At 43.4% G+C, this 22,008-nt stretch overlaps 1 protein-coding gene and 1 long non-coding RNA gene across 6 annotated transcripts; both read left to right on the top strand.

Moving 5' to 3' along the window:
- The first annotated feature begins 270 nt into the window (after positions 1 to 270).
- On the top strand, positions 271 to 11,533 carry LOC142040901 (glutathione S-transferase 3). Of its 5 annotated transcripts, none has more exons than XM_075049283.1 (8): positions 324 to 508; positions 2,520 to 2,610; positions 3,086 to 3,192; positions 5,053 to 5,104; positions 5,859 to 5,991; positions 7,765 to 7,906; positions 10,050 to 10,181; positions 10,731 to 11,533. In XM_075049283.1, the coding sequence occupies exons 3-8, from the start codon at positions 3,106 to 3,108 to the stop codon at positions 10,872 to 10,874; spliced, it is 690 nt and encodes a 229-aa protein (XP_074905384.1). In that variant the 5' UTR covers positions 324 to 508; positions 2,520 to 2,610; positions 3,086 to 3,105; the 3' UTR covers positions 10,875 to 11,533. The 5 variants fall into 5 exon arrangements, with proteins under 5 accessions (XP_074905381.1, XP_074905384.1, XP_074905383.1 ...); XM_075049282.1 differs by lacking the exon at positions 2,520 to 2,610 and adding an exon at positions 1,881 to 1,964; XM_075049281.1 differs by lacking the exon at positions 2,520 to 2,610 and adding an exon at positions 1,851 to 1,964.
- Positions 11,534 to 13,464: 1,931 nt separating this feature from the next.
- LOC142040806 (uncharacterized) lies at positions 13,465 to 17,634 on the top strand. The gene is made up of 3 exons (XR_012653302.1): positions 13,465 to 13,545; positions 15,282 to 15,333; positions 17,446 to 17,634. It is a non-coding gene; the product is annotated as an uncharacterized LOC142040806 (long non-coding RNA).
- The last annotated feature ends 4,374 nt before the right edge of the window (positions 17,635 to 22,008 follow it).

The raw sequence follows: 22,008 nt of genomic DNA, 5'->3' as shown, positions 1-22,008 counted from the left end.
ACATCCGAAGCAATACTGCGACCGTAACGGTATATAAGGGCCAGGAAATCGACCCCTCCGCGGTCACGGCGACACGCCGACGCGCAAAGCCCAGCGACACACACGGCGGAAACGCCTCTCTCTAACACCGTACGCTCCGGGCTACGGAGTTCAAACTCTTTAACCGTTCGAATTCTTTGGTTTTTTATTACGTTTTTCACGCAGAAGCCTTTGGGAAATATGTAGATTACCGGCTTCCTATTGGCGGTTATCCCTCTGGTCGCCGCTACGTAGCGCTGAGGCTGGGGGCGGGGTGGTGGCGTCTGCTGGCAGGAGAGGTGGGTGTGCGCCGGCCTTCGGCTCGGCTCGCTCGGCTCGGCTCGGGCGGGTTCGGCTCGGCTCGGCTCGGCTCGGGCGGGCTCGGCTCGGCTCGGGTTCTCCTCACGGGGTGGCCGCCAGCCCGCCCGCAGCTGGCGGCCTGTGGGGCTCTGCGGCGGGAAGCGCTACTGCCTCGCTGGTTAAAAGCTCTGTATGTTCGCTTGTTTTTATTATTTTTTTTTTTTAATTCTCTGTGCGAATAGCGTGGGTTTCTGTGATTTCTCTTTTCCCATCACCACCCTGCTATCCTCTGGCTCGCTTGCCTCTGGTGGTATGTGGCTGGGGGGGGGCCGTGCTGGGTTCAGGTTGGCATTCGGGTGTCCGGTGAGGGGATAACCGCCCGGGTCAGGGCCGGCTCGCCCTGGACTTACCGGGCACTTGTACAAGGAGCGTGTACTCCAGCGTTACTCATCTCTTATGTGAGAGCTTGCTCCGTTCTGCTCTTTGCCTCCAAGCCCTCCCCCCACCGCCAGCTGTCAGCGCGATGGACCCCCATTTCGTAACGTGAACCACTCTTCGTCTCGTGTCTGCGAAGGACTTGTCACGGAAGGGGTTGGAGTTGATGGCCCAGGAGGGTATGGCCTGTCGTAGCCTGAGTAGGGGGCTTTCCCCCACAGGTTGGCCTTACGTGACGCAGGGTAGAAAAGAGCGTCCGCCGTTGGGCTGAGGGCTGCAGTGAAAATCAGGTCCTGGAGTCTTGGATCCGCAGGACATGCCAGGCGGAGCTGGTCATCTGGGTCTTTTCACCAGTGTTCTTCTGGTCTGTGTGGCTAGGATGCGAGCGATGACTTCTTGTGCAGATATTTGTGTTCCTTCTTTCCCCCTGTTAGCCCAGGTGGCCTTCGTAAATCACGACAAGGGAGTAAATTCAGATCCTTTTTTTCCCCAAAGTCCCCTTTGTTGTTGAGATACCAGGCTGAGCAGAATGGCCAGCAACCTACCTGCGATTGCGGCTCTGGGCTGCAAATTGCCATTTTTCCTCCTTTACGTCTGGTGAGAAGAACGGGCAAGGGAGAAGATCTTTGCCCGTTCCCAGGGTGCTCTCTTTCCATCAGATTTCAGTTGACAAATTGGACTTTCTCTTCCAATGTTGCATGGCAGGCTCAGTCTTAGGAACCAGAATGCTACAGCTTGCTTCAAAGCTTGTTGATCCCCCTGTATTTACGAGACGAGCATCCGCCATGTCTTTACCTTCCGTTTGCCTTTGCTGCATTGATGTGTGCTTGGCGACAGTGACTTGCTTATCTCCTGTGACATGTCAGTTGGCCTGCTAGCAGCATGTCTGAGGAAGGTGCACTGAAGAAAAGTGACTCTTCTGTTTCCTTAATTTTTTAAACTTCAAGTTAAAAATTACCTTTGGCTTTTTTTTCTTCTTCTGTGAATTTAGCTGTATTACAAGCAACTCCTGTTTCATTCTGTTCTTGCATGTAGTTCACACTGGTAGTTTTCTTTAGTCTTTTTTGCTGTTTCTCATGCACTGTTATATTTATTAGCAGTATAGATACTACTCAGCAATGTTTTAGTTCCCAGTGACTTCTCTGGGAAGAAATGGACGCCCCTAAGCAGGCATGAAAGGCGGAATAGCCTGACTCATTTGAATTCCCATGGTAAGATGCAGTCCTGTATTTTATGTTCTGTTGTCATGCCTCTTGGCTAACAAGTGGATTGCTTGCCTCGCATATGCTCAAGGTCCTTCAGAGGTCACTTTTCCCCTCCGCTTATGAAGGAGCTCTTGCAACATTGGGAACTGGAGGTTATTCACATGCCAACAGCCTCTTTTCCAGGATTACATGAATTGTGGACTGGAGTGAGAAGAAATCTCCCTACAGAGGGAAAACAGCTCTCAGTTGCAGCGAGGAGTTGCTATTATGGAGTTCTGCATATGAAATGCCAGTATGATGAAATTTGATGCTCCTTTGGCTTATGGCTCTACAGTGGAATCCAATTCCTGCTGAGACCTAAACACTAGTCTGTTCAAAAAATAACAATTAATAGCCTCGTTTATAAAGCCATTCAAGAACTAAAATGCTGCTTGCAAAGCATGGTGTATTTGGTCAACTGAAAAGTCTGTAAAGTTTTGCTTAGCAACAGGGTTTATTAATAGAAAAAAGTGCCACCAGTAGAAGTGGTGCAAAAGTCTGAATCTTTGTATTTTAATCTAGATTATTACAGAAGAAACTGGTCATTCTTTTAAAAGTTTCTACTGATTCCAGATCACATACTTACCCTGGATCACCACAGCTAGAAAGAAAAGTGAGAAGCTTTGAAAATACATTCCCATACTTCACCTAAGTATGCATAGAATTAATGTTTACGTACTTCAGCATTCTTTGATACAAGAACTGTCAGATTTGAAAAACCTGTCTAGTGCCTCTTCTCCCCTTTGATTGAAACTTGGCTTTCAGTGGTGATTGAGTAACTCCAGTGCTAAAACTTACATTTTCTAAAAGTTTTAAGGATTTCCTTAGTGGTGACTTTATTTTTTTCTGTTATCTCCTACTTCCTTGATGCTTACTTTTCCTGAATTTCAGGGGAATGAAAAGACTATGAAATACTGTGACTTGACTGTGCAGCAGTAAAACCAAATCAGTTTAGACAAACTTGACTGAAATGTTTTGTCAAAAATTAACTTAAATTTTTGTCATGTGAGTGACCTGTTAACCGTTATTCCAGCTGCCATCAGATTTTTGTATCACTATTCACTTATTATCTTTTATTACTATTTTAGGTAACAGGAAGTTTGAAGTCATGGCCGGAAAACCAAAACTTTACTACTTTGATGGAAGAGGCAAGATGGAGTCAATTCGCTGGTTGTTAGCTGCAGCTGGGGTCGAGGTTTGTTTTAGTGTTTTTAACTTGAAGCTGAACATTGGTAAGTTTGTCTTTGAGGCAGATCACACGTTATTAACCAAAAAAGAAAAGGCATCCCAAGACACAATAGTAAAAGAGCATTGGCTAGTCAGTATAATTAAACACTCTTACTTTAGGCACACAAAAGTATGGCATCAAGTTACATGTCTTCTGAGCAATGACACTGTAAACCAGTTTCTTGCTTAATGCAAGAATGCGTAATGCTTAATTAAGCATTCGATTACTGACCCAGAGCTGTTGAGCTGAATGATAGATGTGTTCCTGGCATAACAAGTATTATCTGTGCCAAGTAAAACAGCAATAATTTACTTTCTCTAGTCTTTCTGTTTTCAGTTGGATGCTCGTACAGATTTTTATTTTATTTTTCACTCCACTGGCTGCATCCTCCACAATAAGCTATAGCACAAAATAGTTTTTGTTTTACTTGCATCATTTAGATGAGGCTTAACAGGGTGAAGTGAGCAAACTGACCCACATGTGTAGGGAAATTAGAAGTCTCAGAGCAGGAAGAAAAATATTTGGGTAAACCAGAGAAGCAAGACACCACTTTAAAATTGTTCTTTTTAATGGGATATAGTTTACTTATTCATTTGCTATCTATCTTGGTGATAAACTGATAATTCAGTTTGAGGACAGAAAGGACTAGTAGTTGCTCCAAGCGTCCTCTTTAGGACTGCAGGCTGTTACACTTCATGTGGTTACCCCTGTACTGAGCCAAGGAATATGAGTGTTTCAAAAAGACTGCCAGTCTTTATCTGAAGGCCTTACAGCAGACACAACTGACTGCTTCCTGCATCATTTGTTCCTGTGTTTTAATTCTCTCTCTCTTCTATTTTTTTCTAAATTAAAAAAAAATATTGACAGGTATCAATTATTACATTTTTCCTTGAGATATTCTTTTCCCAGCTTTTCATCAGCAGAAACCTGGGTTCTGAATTTTTGACTCAGTGATCACACTTGGTATGCTTGAACATTGGCACTGTTTTAGTATGCCTAATCTTCTGGGGTTTCCCTAGTATAGCAAGTCTTAATTATTAACATAAGTTGCACAGAATTTCTGAGAGAAGTTGACTGAGGAAGGATCCTTGGGAGTCCATAGCTAGGCATCTAGGGGTTGGTAAGCTCAATCATTTTCTAGTCTGCATGGTCTACATTGACTATAGACATGTATGGAACGTGCAAACATGTACATGTAGACATCTAACTTTGGTGTTTTAATCTTGAACTGAATTCCTCCGTAAGTGGCACTGATTGGACCAGCCATCCTCAACCATGTTGAATATAACTACATCATTCTGATCACGGGCAATTCTGTATCTTTTTGTTTCTCATCTAGTGAATAATTCATCTTTAGGTATCCTAAACATGCTTCTGTACTAAACTTCCTCCTGGGCGTACTGCTTTTACATTATTTTGTAAAAGCTTCATTTTAACTTTCTAAGTCCTGTCTAGCTCCCAAATCAAAATATCCCACAGCAGAGCTTTTTTCCCACATACTAGAAAGAATTTTAAGGACAGCCTAGTCTGTATTGTTGACTGTCTCATGTTAAATTGCCCGTTCAATACCATACAAACCATCCTCACTCCAGTTCTTATTGCCTGTTTTTCTGTTAGGGTTGCCTTTAGCAGCGTTTGTCAAAGATGACAGTCCAAGAAGTTTTGACAGTGCTTCTGCCCTTAGTATTTTCTTCCTTAGAGCCATATCTGGAATGGAAGGAACCATGATGTGTATATTCTCTTCCTTTTATGATGCTTAAAAAGTTTATCTGTTCTAGAAATGTGAGAAGATGCTAATTTCCTTTTCTTCCTCATTCTCTTTGTCAGTTTGAAGAAGAGTTTTTGGAAACTCGAGAGCAGTATGAGAAGCTCCTGCAAGGTGAGTCAACGCGAAACTTCAAGAAAAGGGTGGCCAGACTTTACTTAGTCTCTGAGAAGACTTTGAAGACACTGTGGGACTTTCTTTCCACACAGCAGAGAGGGGAGTAAAACTGAGAGCTGTGAACAGCTGCAGAGGCTGATTTTTTCCCCATATGTGGACAGATGCAATGGAAAATTTAATTTCTTTCCAACCTGTAGAATTCCCCAGGCTGGCCTCTGGGTTGTTCTGTTCTCTGTTTGTCTACGTGTCCTACCTGGTCCCACAAACTTACCCTGGGCTTCAGTAACTTGAAAAAACGTATCCTAAAAGTTCATTGAATGTCCTGATTTAGCTTAAGATACTGGTTTTAAGAGAGAAATTTTGGAATCTGACATTTGCTTCAACTGTGTTTTAAATAATGGAACAGAATTTTTTAACTGTATTTAGAATTAGTCACTTTTTACTCAGCTGATATGTTCAGTGTGATTGTCTCCACTGTATTTCAATTTCAGCGTAAAAGCTGCTGTACACAGTCCTGACTGCAACTTCAGTGAAATTTTTTAAAAGCAAGCCTGTTAATCCACAATAATTGTGTTCCGCAGTTTAATTTGTCTTCACCACTGTAACTTATTGTTTGTGTGGAAGAACTCCAGTTTAATATAATGACTACCCACAGCAAGCTCACCATAAAAGTAATGATATTCTGAAGACAGCAAGAAATCTGATGTGGAGTTACTAGATCCAGTAGAATAATGTTTGGCTTTCCCTTTAGGTGGATCCCTGCTGTTTCAGCAAGTGCCCATGGTGGAGATCGATGGGATGAAGATGGTGCAGACTAGAGCCATTCTCAGCTACATAGCAGCAAAGTACAACCTCTATGGGAAGGACCTGATGGAGAGAGCCCTGTACTGTAACAGTACTACTCTTGTTGAATTTATTATAGTAGCTTAGATACATCTAGAATTAATTGCATACTTGGACACCCAGAGAAGCACCTGCGTGCCTCAGTGACACACAACTTGCAGTAAGCCTGACAGGCCACAGTTAGATGCAGGCCAACTGATCTGTTCTAATTTGATTATTTTTACATAAAAAATTTTTGAGGCAGGGGTTTATTGTGCTTTAATACAGCTTGACACAGGTATTTGAGAGGTGACTAGCATGTAAATGTTGAACTACTTTTGTAAACAGAGAACTTTTTGGAAAGCAGTGGTTAGTTTTTAACTTTTGGCTGCAAAATAAGATCTGTCATTGATGCTATCTGCGATTGCATGATGTTCCACAGCACTGTGAAAAGTGCATGGTTTAGGTCTTTGAAAGTTGGGGAAAGAACAGCTAATTTTGAAAAACTTCTGGTTTCATGTGAAATTAAATCCCGGTCTTGATGTGTCTGTGTGAAGGAAAAAAAATGTGATTGGGCTATCTCAATATGTAGCCTTTAAATGTCTATTTGCTATTGTTTTTCAAAAGAAGGAAAACTAAAGGTCAACTAGTAAGGCATCTAACTTTAATAGATACTTTAAAATAAACTGCCATTAAACAATGCAAATGGTTGGAAGAATTGGCTGAAGCAGGTTCAGGGAAGTAACAAAAAGAATTAATATTCAGGCAGGAGCCTCAGTCATAGTTTATCAGCTTCTTTACGTTGTTAATAAGCCATCATTTCCTGTAGCTTGCATTCCTTGCATACCTTTTGCTTCAAACAGAATTCTCTTACATCAAGTTTCAGATTTAGCCTGGAAGCTATTCCTGCTGTTTTACCAGCAAATATAAATGAAGTGTATTTGTTGATTTGTTCTTGGGCAGGGGGAAGGAAGCATCAGTGTTTCGAGGAAGGCTTGCTGTTATTAGCTCCAGGCTTAAGTACTTTGGATAGCTGGTCTTGTATAGTATGGAAGTGCAGTTTTGGAAGACTAGATTAGATGCAGGTGAGAAGCTGGCATACATTAAGGCTTGCAGGAATATCTGATAGCTTCTTATTGCATGTAACTTGTTTAATCCTTACAGAGGCTTTTTTGAGAAGCTGTTGCCTGACAACAAAAACTGCAGTTAGTCTTATTACACAGCAGGAACTCAAATCTCTTACCACATAGGATCGTTAGAAGACTTTGTTAGACTATTTTACCAGACACTTTATTCATATTCGTGAGGACTTAATTTAAATTTGAGTCTTGTCTACGGTACAAAACCTACTGTCAGAGCTATGGAAAAATGGATAAAAGGAATGATCTGAAGGACTGCTGTACTAATAATTAAGCTAGATGTGGAACCTGGTACAGTTCAGGTTTCCAACCCCATAATTAATCTATTTGGTACCACTTGGACTTTGGATGAAGCCCTGAAGGCAGGATACATCCAGACAACTAAACCAGTTGGGGATGACTTCTTGTGGTATTGTGTGTTTCTTTGGTGATTCTAAAGTGATCTATAACACCAAAGTTAAACTTTTTTAACCTCTGTACAATCCTGTCTAATCCTGCACAATGAAGCAAGTAAAGTGCTGACAACACTATAATTATGAGTGAGACTCAGACTGTGACATATTTTCTTTTAACTCCAAAAATAATTTTCATGAGGAGGGTGGGAAGTTCAACTTCTACTATCACAATGAAAATCTAAGAAACTCTGCTTATGAAGGTGCCTTCTTATTTAAGGTTTTTGTTTGCTTTTGTTTTAAGGATTGATATGTATGTTGGAGGAACTGATGACCTTATGGGCTTCATTTTGATATTCCCATTCTTGTCGGCTGAGGATAAAGAGAAACAACATGCTGTTATAGTCCAAAAGGCAACAAGCAGGTATTTCCCAGCATATGAAAAGGTATGTAGAAGGATCATTTCCTTCCATTGTTCTGGAAGCATAGCAATGGGAACACCGGGTATTGTACCAAAAGCAGAAGAAACAGAAAAGTATCAGTGCAGTATTTTAAACCAGGACATCACACTGTCTGCAGGCTGGAGAGATGAGAGGGAGGACAGAGCAGGTTAAATGCAGAAATTCCTAAATGAGATTTCATGGTCTGAGCAGCATCAACATTCAGACTGAAGGGTCCAAATATCCCCTTTGGCTCAAAACTGTTATGATCCAATGAATGTGTAAACCTAGCTATATACAGTTAAAAAAGCAATTCCTGGTTTTAGGAAAAATGAAACTGTGTAACTATTTGGTTTGTGTGGCAAGGTTTCGGTAGCAGGGGGGCTGCAGGAGTGGCTTCTCTGAGAAGCTGCTAGAGGCTTCCCCCATGTCTGATAGAGCCAATGCCAGCTGGCTCCAAGTCGGACCCACCACTGGCCAAGGCCAAGCCCATCAGTGATAGTGGTAGTGCCTCTGGGAGAACAGATTGAAAAAGGGGAAAAACCTGTGCAACAAGCTGCAGCTGGAGAGAGCAGTGGGAATATGTGAGACAAACAACCCTGCACACCCCCAGGTCAGTGAAGAAGGAGGTGCTCCAGGTGCCAGAGCAGAGATTCCCCTGCAGCACCATGGGGAAGACCATGGTGAGGCAGGCTGTCCCCCTGCAGCCCAGGGAGGTCCACAGCGAAGCAGATATCCACCTGCAGCCTGGGGATGACCCCACGCCAGAGCAGGTGGATGCCCAAAGGAGGCTGTGACCCCATGGGAAGCCTGCGCTGGAGCAGGCTCCTGGCAGGACCTGTGGCCCTGTGGAGAGAGGAGCCCATGCTGGAGCAGTCTATGCCTGAAGGACTGCAGCCCGTGAGAAGGACTCACATTGGAGAAGTTTGTGAAGGACTGTCTCCTGTGGGAGGGACCCCATGGTGGAGCAGGGGACGAGTGAGGAGTCCTCCCCCTGAGGAGGAAGGAGCGGTAGAGACAAGGTGTGAGGAACTGACTCCAACCCCATTCCCCGTCCGCCTCTGCCACTCAGGGGCAGGAGGTAGAGAATTAGGGAGTGAAGCTGAGCCCAGGAAGGAGGGAGGGGTGGAGGGAAGGTGTTCTTAAGATTTGGTTTTATTTCTCATTATCCTGCTCTGATTTGATTGGTAACAAATTAAACTAATTTCCCCACGTGGAGTCTGTTTTGCCTGTGACAGCAATTGATGAGTATCCCTCCCTGTCCTTATCTCGACTCATGAGCCTTTCATTATATTTTCTCTCTCCTGTCCAGCTGAGGAGACAAGTGATAGAGTGGCTTTGGTGGGCACCTGGCGTCCAGCCAGGGTCAACTCACCACAGTAACTTGCATTGCAAAGGCAATGCCATTTTAGAATAGCAAACTGTCAGCTTTATTTAAATTTCAAATACATCTACTTTTTTTTTAACCACAGTAATAGATGGCTATCATTGCTGTCTTCCAGTCTGAGTGGTCTGCTGCTTAAGCCATACTGGAATCTTGGTCTTTCTCTAACTGATCTTAGAGAGGACCTAAGAGGTGCTCTCAATGGAAATTAACATACATAGGCAGGATGATCTGGCAGAAATAGCTGCTTTTCTGTTTTAAAGACTAAAGGGAAGACAGTTTCCAACCTAAATACCAGCTCTCCTATAGATGGCTGCCAGAGTTCATTCTACCCTAGATTCCATTTGTTGCATCCTAGCCCCAATGCTTTAGGCTGATCACCTCTCTTTTACATTCTCTATTTTCCCACTGAAGCTGTTACATACAGAAAAATTCAAGATTGATTACACTGGAAAGGAGTGAATACCAAGGAGGTATCTAACCCTGTAGTCCAGTCTGTGGGGTTACCTAGGGCTATAGGAGAAACCCTGGGATTCTAGACTGCCGCTGTGAGGACTGCTCATAGATATCCCGTAAAATGGTCAGTGATCGCAGGCTCTGGGCCCACATTCCCCACACTATTACTATCCCTACTTGCATAGGAGAAAAAGGTGAAAAGAAGAGGAGGCAGTAAGTATTGTCAAAGAAGGTGTGCTTGTGCATTTTGAAAACATCAACCCCAGCTGGCTATCCACATCTGAACATTTTTATTTATGACACTTCTAGGTTTTGAAAGACCATGGGCAGGACTTTCTTGTTGGCAACAGTTTTAGCTGGGCAGATGTTCATCTTCTTGAAGCCATTTTAATGGTAGAAGAGAAGAAGTCAGATGTGCTCTTAGGCTTTCCTCAGTTACAGGTACCTTACACTAACAATACACTCATGGCTGGAAATGTGATAAATGATATTTCAAAATCTGTTGTGTGTAGATAATTCCACAAAACAAGAGCATTTGTCACTCCTCTTTCCTTGTAGTCTTGTTCTTCTTGCTTTAGGAAGAACCTCGTAATATGTTTCATCTAGAGAACCTATTTTCTGGAGTAATTCCTGTACAGATCTGAAGAATTCCACCCTCCTTTTTTTTTTCCATCCCCTCACCAGTTCTGTGATACCTTTAAGCAGAAGATATTTTCTGGATCACAAGAAGTGATCTGTGTAAAGTACACATCTGAAACCACAGATAACTGTTTCCACTTCATCCCATATCAATACAAGACAGAGGGCTGTTTTATTACTCTTTAACAAGGTTGGGGGGGGGAGTAAAATTCATCCATGGCTAAAACTGTATTTCCTGTCTTGCCTTCACATACAACTTTTTGAAGGATGTTACACAAATCAGTAAAATTGTTTTTTCTTGTGTTACTTCCTGTTCTTTAAATACCATGTACTTACTGTTTACCTTTTTAGGCATTTAAAGCAAGGATAAGCAGCATCCCCACAATCAAGAAATTTCTAGAGCCAGGAAGCCAGAGAAAACCTGTTCCTGATGATAAATACGTGGAGACGGTGAGGAGAGTTCTCCACATGTATCATGACATGAAAGCGAATTAGTGTGCCTGGCTAAAACAGCAGTTGTGCTCAGTTTAAGAGAACTATCAGATTGCACATGTACAATTATACTGCAGAGAGAAGGTGAAGGGCTGTTTGAAAGGAGTTTCAATGGGCAGTATCTTATGTTCTTTCATACAAAATACAGTAGGTGGTATCTTTTATAACACTTTACTACTAGCCTATTTTTTCCTTCATTCTTCTTGAGATTTTTTTTGGTAACTTTAAGCAAGTGAAGTGGCGGCAAGCGTGCTGTCTTCCTGGAGACTTTGGAAGAGCGAAAAAGAAGGAAATGTGAGTTGCTGACTGGCAGCTTCAGCATATTCTGCTACTTCTGAGAACTTTCTTCTGAGATCCAGATCAGATTTTTGTATGATGATTGCTTCCAAATCAGGCCTTTATTATTTTTAATATCACTGTAGGCAAATGAAACAAGTGGGTTTTAAAGAAAGTATGAGGAAGGTGTTTCTCTTGCCAGTTCTATTGGACATCAGTGACTTGTCTGAAATATCAGCATTGTGCCTTTATAACTAAGCTGCACTTTTCTCTCATTACTGAATTAGGAAACAAATTGACTGCCAAATGGCATTTTTTGTGTAACTAAACTTTTGTATCTAGAGGATCTGTTCTAATCAAATAAACTTTTTACTTTTATGTGGTCATGTTGTCGTGTTGTGTCATGAATGAAAGTTGGGGCTTGCAAACTCCATTTTTACTTTTCTTGGAGGATAAAGTCTTTATACTTCATATGAAGAGGATCCTTGTTAATCCATATGCCTCATGCAAAGGCATTTCATTTGCATTTATAAACCAGAGAAGGGACATGTGAAGGAGAGGTAGTAAACCGTCACACAAACCTGGTATAGTTCCTAAGGTTTAATACCTTCCAAACTTAAAATGTTATTTATTTTCCTCCCTTTTTTTTTTTTTTTTAAAATCTATGGTTTCAGCAGATGACTTGACAAAGGAATTTCAAATACTTTTAATCACTTCAATAAATTGCACTGATGCTTTGAAAAGCTGCTCTGTAGGATGTTGTCTTGGGGTTTCACATCTGTTATTTTTAGTTCTATATTAATGATACAGTTTACAAGAAAAGACTTGTGTGCAATCCCTAATGGCATTGTTTAATTCCTGTGTTAGCTATGGGTTGAGAAATAAGATGCTGCTTGACCTTGGAATGCTGTGAGTACACTTGTCTGATATTTGATGAATGAGTTGCCCACTTGAGAGCTCATCAATCTCCCCAGCTTCAGCGTGACTGAAGTTCTCAGCACCATAAATACTTTTCCTTCATTGCCAGGAATTACAAGGTTTATATTGACCTACAGTGTCTTATCTGTCACCTGCCTTCTTAATGTCAATTGTAATTACAGTTTAGTCCTTGGTTTAATCCCAGATTAGTTTTATATGAAAGTTTGGAAAACCCTGTGGTTGATCTCAATTCCTTTGCTAAGTGAACTTTTTCACCAGAATATGAGGAAAGTTGTGGTGCAATGCTGTTCAAACAAATGTTCCACGAGCAAAGATGCAGAAGACATAGGAGGTGACTGTCTGCCGGTACTGGTCGGTGATAAGCCTAATAGCTGATGGTCATGTATGGTGGGTTGATCCTGGCTGGATGCCAGGTGCCCACCAAAGCCATTCTATCACTCCCCTTCTAAGCTGGACAGGGGAGAGAAAATAGAAAAAAAGGCTCATGGGTCGAGCTAAGGACTGGCAGAGATCACTCCCCAATTACTGTCATGGGCAAAACAGACTTGACGTGGGCAAATTAGTTTAATTTGTTACCAATCAAATCAGAGTAGGATAATGAGAAATAAAACCAAACCTTACAACACCTTCCCCCCACCCCTCCCTCCTTCCTAGCTCAACCCCACTCCTGGTTTTCTCTCCCTCCTCCCCCCGGCGGCGCAGGGGGACGGGGAATGGGGGTTGGGGTCAGTTCCTCACACCTTGTCTCTGCTGCTCCTTCCTCCTCAGGGGGAGGACTCCTCACTCGGCCCCTGCTCCACCGGGGGGTCCCTCCCACGGGAGACAGTCCTTCACAAACTTCTCCACCGTGGGTCCTTCCCACAGGCTGCAGTCCTTCAGGCACAGACTGCTCCAGCGTGGGTCCCCTGCGGGGTCACAAGTCCTGCCAGAAAACCTGCTCCAGCGTGGTGCTCCTCTCTCCACGGGGCCACAGGTCCTGCCAGGAGCCTGCTCCAGCGCGGGCTTCCCACAGGGTCACAGCCTCCTTCGGGCATCCACCTGCTCCGGTGTGGGGTCCTCCCTGGGCTGCAGGTGGAGATCTGCTTTGCTGTGGACCTCCCTGGGCTGCAGGGGGACAGCCTGCCTCACCAGGGTCTTCCCCACGGGCTGCAGGGGAATCTCTGCTCTGGCAACCCTGTACTGCTCCAGGTCTGGCCCAACTGATGGGTCATTTCCTGATATTTCAGTAAATAGTTGATGAGAACTTGTATTCTGTTTGTTTATTTTTTATTTATCTTCTTGATTTGGTTTGAGGTGAAGACACCTAAACTTGTTTATGTATGACCTAGTGTGTACTTCTTCTAACATGTACAGCCATTTTTGCTTATGCTATCATTGCAGGCCTACATGGTGTGACACAGTCCTGTGGGTTAACCCTGTCTAAGGATGCAGCATTTCTTATGTGGATATTCCGACACAGGTTTGTCAGTTAGTTTCTAACCTGTACGGAGTGTGATCTTTCAAATTTTGGGCAAACGAGGGAGGAAATCAGCTTACATCTAAGTCTTTTGTAAAAGATCCCCATACTGAGTATCCTTGAGTCCTGGTACAGCTCTCTAGCAGTAATTATTACAGTCTTTAGCTGACTTTGGTAAAGCTTTTAAGACACATCAGAGCACCTGAGTTCTGTTACCAGCCTTCAAGACAGTAGTGAGCAAAGAAGATATACAGACGTTTGTTGCCGTTTCTCCTATGTGTCTCGATGTTGTTGGCCCAATAATTCCTGGCTCAAAAATAGTTAAGAATGCATGATAACCTCATGAATTCACTCTTAACTGTGAGGTTCACTCTTAACTGTCCAAAGCATTTAGGTGTTAGACAGGCAGTTTTGATGCATTTTCCAAGAAGGACTTGGGTTTGTCTTCAACCCTTGCTCTGGTAAGACCTATTTAGGTACAAATCAGCCTGCAGCATTATTCCAATAGCCAGGCAAAAGTTATGCTTAGTGGGAGTAAGGATTGTGGTCCTACACAACCTGTTTTTGTTTAAAACATTCGCTGTCAATGAAGTTGCAAGTCCATTCCCATTGAAAGCACTGGGAGAATTCTCATTGATTTAACAGTGAGTCCAGAATATAGGCTTTAGTACAAGTTAGGGTTTCTGGTGACGGTATGGGATCTTTATAAATTACTCTGCATTGTATTTTGGTAGGCTGCAGTTAATTCCAATGGATCTTTAGTATTTGGGTGAGCACTTCTGAAGGGGCAAAAGAAGTGCCAGGTATTCACAGGGATTTTGCAGATCTCCTGCATGCTTCTTGTGGCAGTTCTTCATACCCGAGTATAGCAACACTAACCAAAAAAAAAGCAAGATGCCAAATTCAGGCAAAACTATTAGGATAAACTGACTGGAGGGTTCCTAACCCTTACAGCAGGCATTCAACAGATTTTTCTATGCTTAGTAGAGAGATACAAAATCCCCTGCAAGAGCTATACTTTATTTCTGATGTCTTTACTGTGTACCCTATTCATAGTGAATAGTTCAGGCTGTGGTTTTACAGCCAACTCTCTCACCAAAAAAAACAGGCCTTCCTTGTCTATACCATCTCCTTCCCTGCTTTTCTTGTCTTCCAACATAAGCTGAACCAGTTGAAAACTCTAGACTATTTATTTTAAGGGTGATTTTTTACTGGATCAGACATTTAATCACACAGTCAGCTAGATTGCTGGTGCCAGCACAAGTCAGGCATTAAGAGCAAGTGTCTGCGAGCCACAGAGGGGCTATGACCACTCCCTTAATTGCACTCTTTTCAGTTGTGTAGGTCAGCTTAAGCATTTCTAAAACTACTGCCAAAACATACTGGATACATGAGTACAGCAGTCAACATGGTCCTACAAAATAACTTTTTGTAAGTAATTTTCACTTAGTGAATCACTTTCCTGATCCCTGAGAGGATCATCACTATGCTTCCTATACAATGCAGTTACCACTATTGCTGTACTTAGGCACAGAAATGCACATTTTTAAAAAGATGTATTTTATGGTGAGAATTTTTTGGTTTTACCTCAGTAAAAATCACCTTTCAACACTAAAATGTCTTTGTTCCTGGCCCATATTTAACAGCATGCTGTGTCTTTTTCCCGCTGTTTAGGGCCATAGGAAAGTGGCTGCAGCCTGAGGTCCTTTCCTAACACACTTACCTTGTTACCTTTCCAGTTTAAAGGAGAATTTCTGGAAAGCAGAGACCAGTCTAGGAAGTTACTGCAAGGTAGGATGTTTGACAGTCTTGAATGACTTCTACCAAATTTTGTTACCTTGCGTACTACCATGCAAACCAGTCTCCAGCTTTCCCAGCCTGAGTGAACATTAGCTCAAAATGATCAAAGGAGTGTGCATTTAGTGCTTAGGCTCAGGCTGCTACCTGCCATCTTTTTCCTTCTGTCAGTAGTTGTGATGGGGTGACCTTGGTGGGCTGCCAGATGCCCCCCCAGATGCTCTCTCACTGCCCCTCCTCAACAGGATGGGAAGAGAAAATAAGATAAAAAAGCTTGTGGGCTGAGATAAAAACAGGGAGATCACTTACCAATTACTATCATAGGCAAAACAGACTTGATTTGGGGAAAATTAGTTTTCATTTATTGCCAATTAATAGAGTTGGATGGTAAAAAACTAAGACAAAAGCTTAAACACCTTCTTCCCAGGCTCAACTTCCCTCTTTTGTTCCCGACTCCTCTACCTCCTCCCCTCCTTCTCCTCTTGTGTTCACAGGGCTGTTTCTCACAGCTTTTCCCTCACACACTACCGTGCAGTGTTTTGCCCCTTATTAAATATATTTACGCCAAGGCACCCCCACCTTGTCTGTGGGGCTGAGCGGTGCCCTGGGGTGGGTGGGTTGGAACCGGCTGGAACCGGCTGTGTCCGGCTTGGGGCAGCCCCGGCCTCTCCTCACAGAAGCTGCCCTGCAGCCCTTGCTGCCAGTAGCTGGGTGCCTACACCCCATACATAAGTATCTGTTTTTATGTGGTACAAATAAGCTTGCCCCTTGGCTGGTGTTATGGGTTTGTGTGGTGGGGTTTTGGTCGCGGGGCAGGGGCTGCAGGGCCGGCTCCTGTGAGAAGCTGCCAGAAGCTTCCCCGGCTCCGAGTCGGACCCGCCGCTGGCCCAGGCCGAGCCCGTCAGTGACGGCGGTAGCGCCTCTGGGAGAACAGAGTTCAGAAGGGGAAAAAACCTGCCGGGAGTGAGGGGATGGGAATGGGAGAGGAACCCCTGTGCAGATCCCGAGGGGAGTGAGGAAGGAGGGGAGGAGGAGCGGGGGAGGAGGGGATGCCCCTGCAGCCCGTGGGGAGACCAGACGGCAGGCTGTCCCCCCCCAGCCCAGGGAGCGGAGCGGGGGAGCAGATGCCCACCTGCAGCCCGGGGAGAGAGGAGCCCACGCCGGAGCAGGGGGGTGGATGCCCCCCAAGATGGCCGGGACGCCAGGGGGAAGCCCGTGCTGGAGCAGGCTGTGCCTGGAGGACTGCAGCCCGCAGAAAGGACCTACGCTGGAGCAGTTCGTGAAGGACTATCTCCCGTGGGAGGGACCCCCCGGTGGAGCAGGGGCCGAGTGAGGAGTCCTCCCCCTGAGGAGGAAGGAGCGGCAGAGACAAGGTGTGAGGAACTGACCCCAACCCCCATTCCCCGTCCCCCTGCGCCGCCGGAGGGAGGAGGGAGAGAAAACCGGGAGTGGGGTTGAGCTGGGAAGGAAGGAGGGTGGGGGGAAGGTGTTCCAAGGTTTGGTTTTACTTCACATTATCCTTGTTTTGATTTGATTGGTAGTAAATTAAATTGATTTTGTTTATTCCCCAAGTTGAGCCTGTGACCATAAGTGGTGAGTGATCCCTCCCTGTCCTTGTCTCGACCCACAAGCTTTTCTTTGTATTTTCTCCTCCTCATCCCAGTGGGGCTGTGGGGGAGGAGTGAGCGAGCGGCTTCTTGGTGCTTTGTTCTGGCTGGGCTTAAACCACGACAGCTGGTTTCCAAACAGGCCGTGGGGATTACTGAAACCTGCTGGTGGTCTTGGAGCTAGTTCTTATGTGCGTTGACCACTGCTTTGAGGTTCAAGAGAGGGAAGTTTGCATTTCAGAGGAGATGCGTAGGAGCTGGACATCGGGTCCCTGCCTGTGTGCTGCTGGTGCAGAGTAGTCCTCGGCACCCAAAATTCAGAGTTGCATTAAACCCCAGTCTTGCTCCTAGGAAAGGCTTTTCTATATCATTTTTGCTGTGGGGGGAAATGTCAGCTGCAGGCAACTACTAGGCACGTTTCATTTCATTCAGCTCCATTTCAACAATGCAAGAGCTGTGGGCACTGAATTAGGCTGATGTTACTTTTTTCTGTCCCCAGATGGGGCCCTGCTCTTTCAGAAGGGCCCATGGTGGGGACTGGTGGGACGAAGACAGTGCAGCCCAGAGTCATCCTCAGCCATACAGCCTGAAAAGTACAACCGCTATGGGAAGGACCTGAAGGACAGAGCCTGCTACAGTAACTTTAAACCTCTAAGCGCTAGATATCAGCTTTTGAACTGTGACTGCTTTTGTAGTCAATGAGAAGAAATAAATATCACCAGATGCCAATTTATCTGGTTAGGTTAAGGCATCGTTAACCTCTTAGTTTATAACTGGAAGCATGTCTGCCAGCCACCTAGGAGTGCAGGGCAGAGATCAGGCATATATATATACATACATATATATATATATATATATACACATCTCCAGCAGCCCCTTCCAGGCTTTGACCTGTAAAACTTTCTTTGTTAGTGTTTGTTGGAATTTCTCATGCTGCAACCTTTGCCTGTTGCCTCTCCTCCTTTCACTATGCTCCTCTGAGCAGAGTCTGGACCTGGCCCCTCTGTAACTATGTATTAGGTGGGTGAAGACAGCAATTAGATCTTTGGCACTTTCCTGTTTAACATTTTTATCAAGGGGCTAAAAGAAAAATTAGCACAGTTCACAGAAGATAAAAAAAATAAAGTGACAATAGGGAGAAAAGGTGAAATTCAGTGATCTGAATCAGTATGCATACTGGGAATGAATAAACAAGATGCATCTAGTGTAGCTAAATTCAGTTTACCTGATTTCCCATTGATGTGAGAAGCAGGAACTCAGAGGAGAGAAGCTGAAGGACATGGTGGATAATCAGCCATATATGAGCTCCCAATGTGGTACTGTCATCCAAAAAACCTAACATGACCTTGGCGTATAGCGGAAACTTTCAAATAGCATGGTTGTATAACTCCGTGTCCAACTCTGACATTGACCCATGAAGTACCTAGCTATAGACATCAGTTCTTAATCCTAATGCAGAACTGGGGACAATTTTCTGGTTATGCTTCAGGTACCAACTCATTTATGTTTCTTGCCCTACAACTGCTACTTTCCATTTCAGACCAGTTCCTACACTGCAGCAGAACCTCTCATTTCTCACATTTGGAAACATCATCCAAGAGAAGATGGAATGGAAATGTTATCCTTTCCGGCAAGAGAAAACCAGCTTCACCTCATCCTTCAGCCTTAGATGCCATAGCTTAGCACATATGACCCCAGCTGTGCCAGCCCACTCGGATACACATTAGTTCAAGCATAGATCATGCCTCCACTAGCTTTCTCAAGGAAGTAGCTACCTTACTTAACTCTTGCCATTATTCAGCAGACAGTTTTGCTGTAGGAGAACTTTACTCAAGGGACGATCTGGGAGAGAACTGTTTGTTCTGGATTCCTTTGAAAACCTGCTCCAAACGAGTATTTCTCTAAGAAGGGGTTGCACAGAGACAGCTTTGAAATGAACAGCGTAACTCTCACTTTGCAGAGTATCTCACTGCTTACGTTCTCACAAAGTATGCCCATACAACAAAACAAAGGTATAATAGGAGCATGTGTATCTTAACCTTAATTAAACAAGCACACTGTTTATTTTTCTAGTGCCATGGTACCTTCTTGCTAATAGTAACAGGCGCTAATATGAAGCGGTGCAGGGTTGAGGCTAGAGAACATTCATCTCCAGGATCCAGGGATCATTTTTGCCCTACAAAAGGGACAGAGTAAGACTTCACTAGTTGGAGAGTGTTCTTCACCTCTTCAAGCCTGAATACTGAAGACAAGCATATGGGTTTGGGCCCCAAAGATTGATCTGTCTTTTCTGCTCATTCCTGTGTAGAAGACTAGGAATCTCCACATTCAGCAGTGAAACATGGCCCCATCAACACTTTCCTAACATGAGTTTATTTACTTTTCACAACTTTATTACCTTGTACATAAAGACCATACACAGTTTCAGTGTGGTTCTCAAGCACACCAAAGCTGCCTTTCAATATTCCTGCTATGGCAAGGGCAGCTCAGTTCTATGTATACATACATTCAGTTTAACCTCCCACTGTGCAGGCTAATGAAGAGAGGCTTATGTATGTGTAAGTGAGATATTGCCCTTGTGAAGTGAGCACTGAGGTCTATAGCACTGCTAACTAGCTGGGAAAGAAGAGCCAGATTCCTATTCCCTTACCAAAAATTGCATTGAAAACCTCTCCTTGAGGGCAAAGGAACAAAAGCAAGTGGAGATTTTTATCTATCTGACCCAGTGCACAGATGACTAACCATGTATCTTTCCCTCCAGTTTTAATATATCTTATACCATACCTACAGTTTCTTCTGATCATTTTTTATTCATAGTTTTTATGGAAATGTAGCAACTGTTGTACATGTGCAATTTATAAAACTGTCCAGGGTTGCAGAAATAAACCTGAAATGTAGGTTTAGGTCATGAATATCTCCATCAACTCTGTACTGGAGCAAAACTGAGAAAAGTAATTAGGTTTTTAATTCCTGTAAACATTTTTCCTCTTGAATCAAGCTAATTACAATCTTTCATGTCTGTCAAACTTCTGTGGGTAGAAGTCCAGCAACTGATTGACGCTATCCTAATGGTAGAAGAGAAAGTGCCCTCCATTCTTTCCCAGTTTCCTTTTCTGCAGGTAATTAAATCAAATAGTATTCATTCAAAGTTTTGAGGAAGACAAGTTAAAATGCTTGGCAGTTTCTTGCACTCTCACAGAACGCAGAAGCAATCAAGTGAGGACCAGGAAATAGAGCCAACAAAGTAAAATACAAAGGAATAGAAAATGAAAAAGCAGAGCTGAGAAATGCACGAGAAGTGAATTACAGTCCAATTTGTTTAAAAAATTATTAGATAAATTATTTTTTATGCATGTGGTCCCAGTAAGAGAGACAGAGAAGGGCTTTCATCTCCCCTATCTTATAACAGAAGTGGAATAAGACACTCAATGAAATTAAAAGCAGCAAAATACAAGCAATGAAGGCAACATTTTCACACTAAGATGGTGGAAATCATTGTTAGAGGATATCATTGAGGCCAGGAATTTAAAAGGATGGAACTGCTATCAAGGGTATAATAATAAATGCTGTGAAATCTTGAAAGATATTGAACATTCAGGTGTTAAGCAGCTCTCTAGTGCTGAAAGATTAAATTATGAAAGGCAGTGTCGTGGTTTCAGCCCAGCTGGTAACAAAGAACCACGCGGCTGCTCGCTCACTCCTCCCGCCCCGCTCCGGTGGGATGGGGGGAAGACGGAGGAGTGAAAAGAAAAAAAACCTGGAACCTCGAGGGTTGAGATAAAGGCAGTTTACTGGGACAACACAAAGGAATTACAACAACAACAACGGTACTAATGAACGAGTATACAACAAGAGTGATGCACAGTGCAACTGCTCACCACCCGGGACCCGACGCTCCGCCACTTCCCCCACCGAAAGAAGAGACCACCCCCCGGCCCGCTCCCTATATATATATACTGAGCATGATGTCACATGGTATGGAATAGTTCCTTGGCTAGTTCAGGTCAGCTGTCCCGGCTATGCCCCCCACCTCCCAGGTTCCTGTAAAAACTAACTCTATCCCAGCTGAACCCAGGACAGGCAGATTATCCCACTACTGATCATTGCATAGTTTTATACCTGGCCTTGTAGACTGGTACCATCTGACTTGCACCTACTTTTCTCTGAGATTGTACTGTCTGCTCCTAGGAAACGGCCTCCTCCCTCATCATGAGCCCTGAGCCAGCATCTGATGAAGCTGATTTCGCAGGCTTGTGTACGCTTGTCATTAGAACTTTTCCCACCCCTATTCTTAGAAGTTGCATTGTTTTCAATTTTAGGCTTTTAAAGCAAGAGTAAGCAACATTGCCAGAAATAAGAAGTTCCTCCAGCCTGGCACCCAACAAAAGCCAGCACCAGATGAAGAAGCTATAGCATTAACAAACAGATTCTTTACCAGGAAATGAAGCCAGGTTCCATCTGTTGTCATTTTTCAACCCCTTTTCCTACTTAAACCTTGATTTTTGTTCTTCTAGATTTGTACAATCTTGCACATGCAACATTAACAAATGAATCTCATGCTGAAAACATTGTTAGAGAGCAAGCCAAGTTACATTTCACAAACTGTTACATTACCTGCAAGAAAAGTAAATGCAGAGTTAGAATGTTACTCATAAATGTCAGTAAAACCCATACATTTTACAATTTTGACCATGATACCAAACAGTGAATAAAGAGTATCTTAAAAGTGGGATAGTTCTAGATTGTATAAATAATGTGTTACTAATTTTGTTTCATTGAATCTTTTTATGCTGACAGATCTGTGTAAGAGGTTTTAAGGGAAGTAGAGAATATTTGCCTTTTGAAGATAAATTAATGCTGAAATCTGTATTAGGGTTATGGGGTCTTATGAAAATTCTGATGAACTCCAGGGAAACACGAACTTCAGTGAAAACAAAAGTGTTTTATGAGAGAAGTGGGCTTGTGGTCAATAAAACTTATTTCTCCTTGTGTGAGAAGTATAAATAAATCTGGTTTTATTTTAAAAAGGACCAAAACAAACAAAAAATGTTTTACAAGATGA

This window comes from Buteo buteo, chromosome 17, assembly GCF_964188355.1.
Source record: "Buteo buteo chromosome 17, bButBut1.hap1.1, whole genome shotgun sequence".
Classification (NCBI taxonomy): domain Eukaryota; kingdom Metazoa; phylum Chordata; class Aves; order Accipitriformes; family Accipitridae; genus Buteo; species Buteo buteo.
Note: the sequence above shows the minus strand (reverse complement) of the source record. Positions and strands in the feature narration are given on the sequence as shown.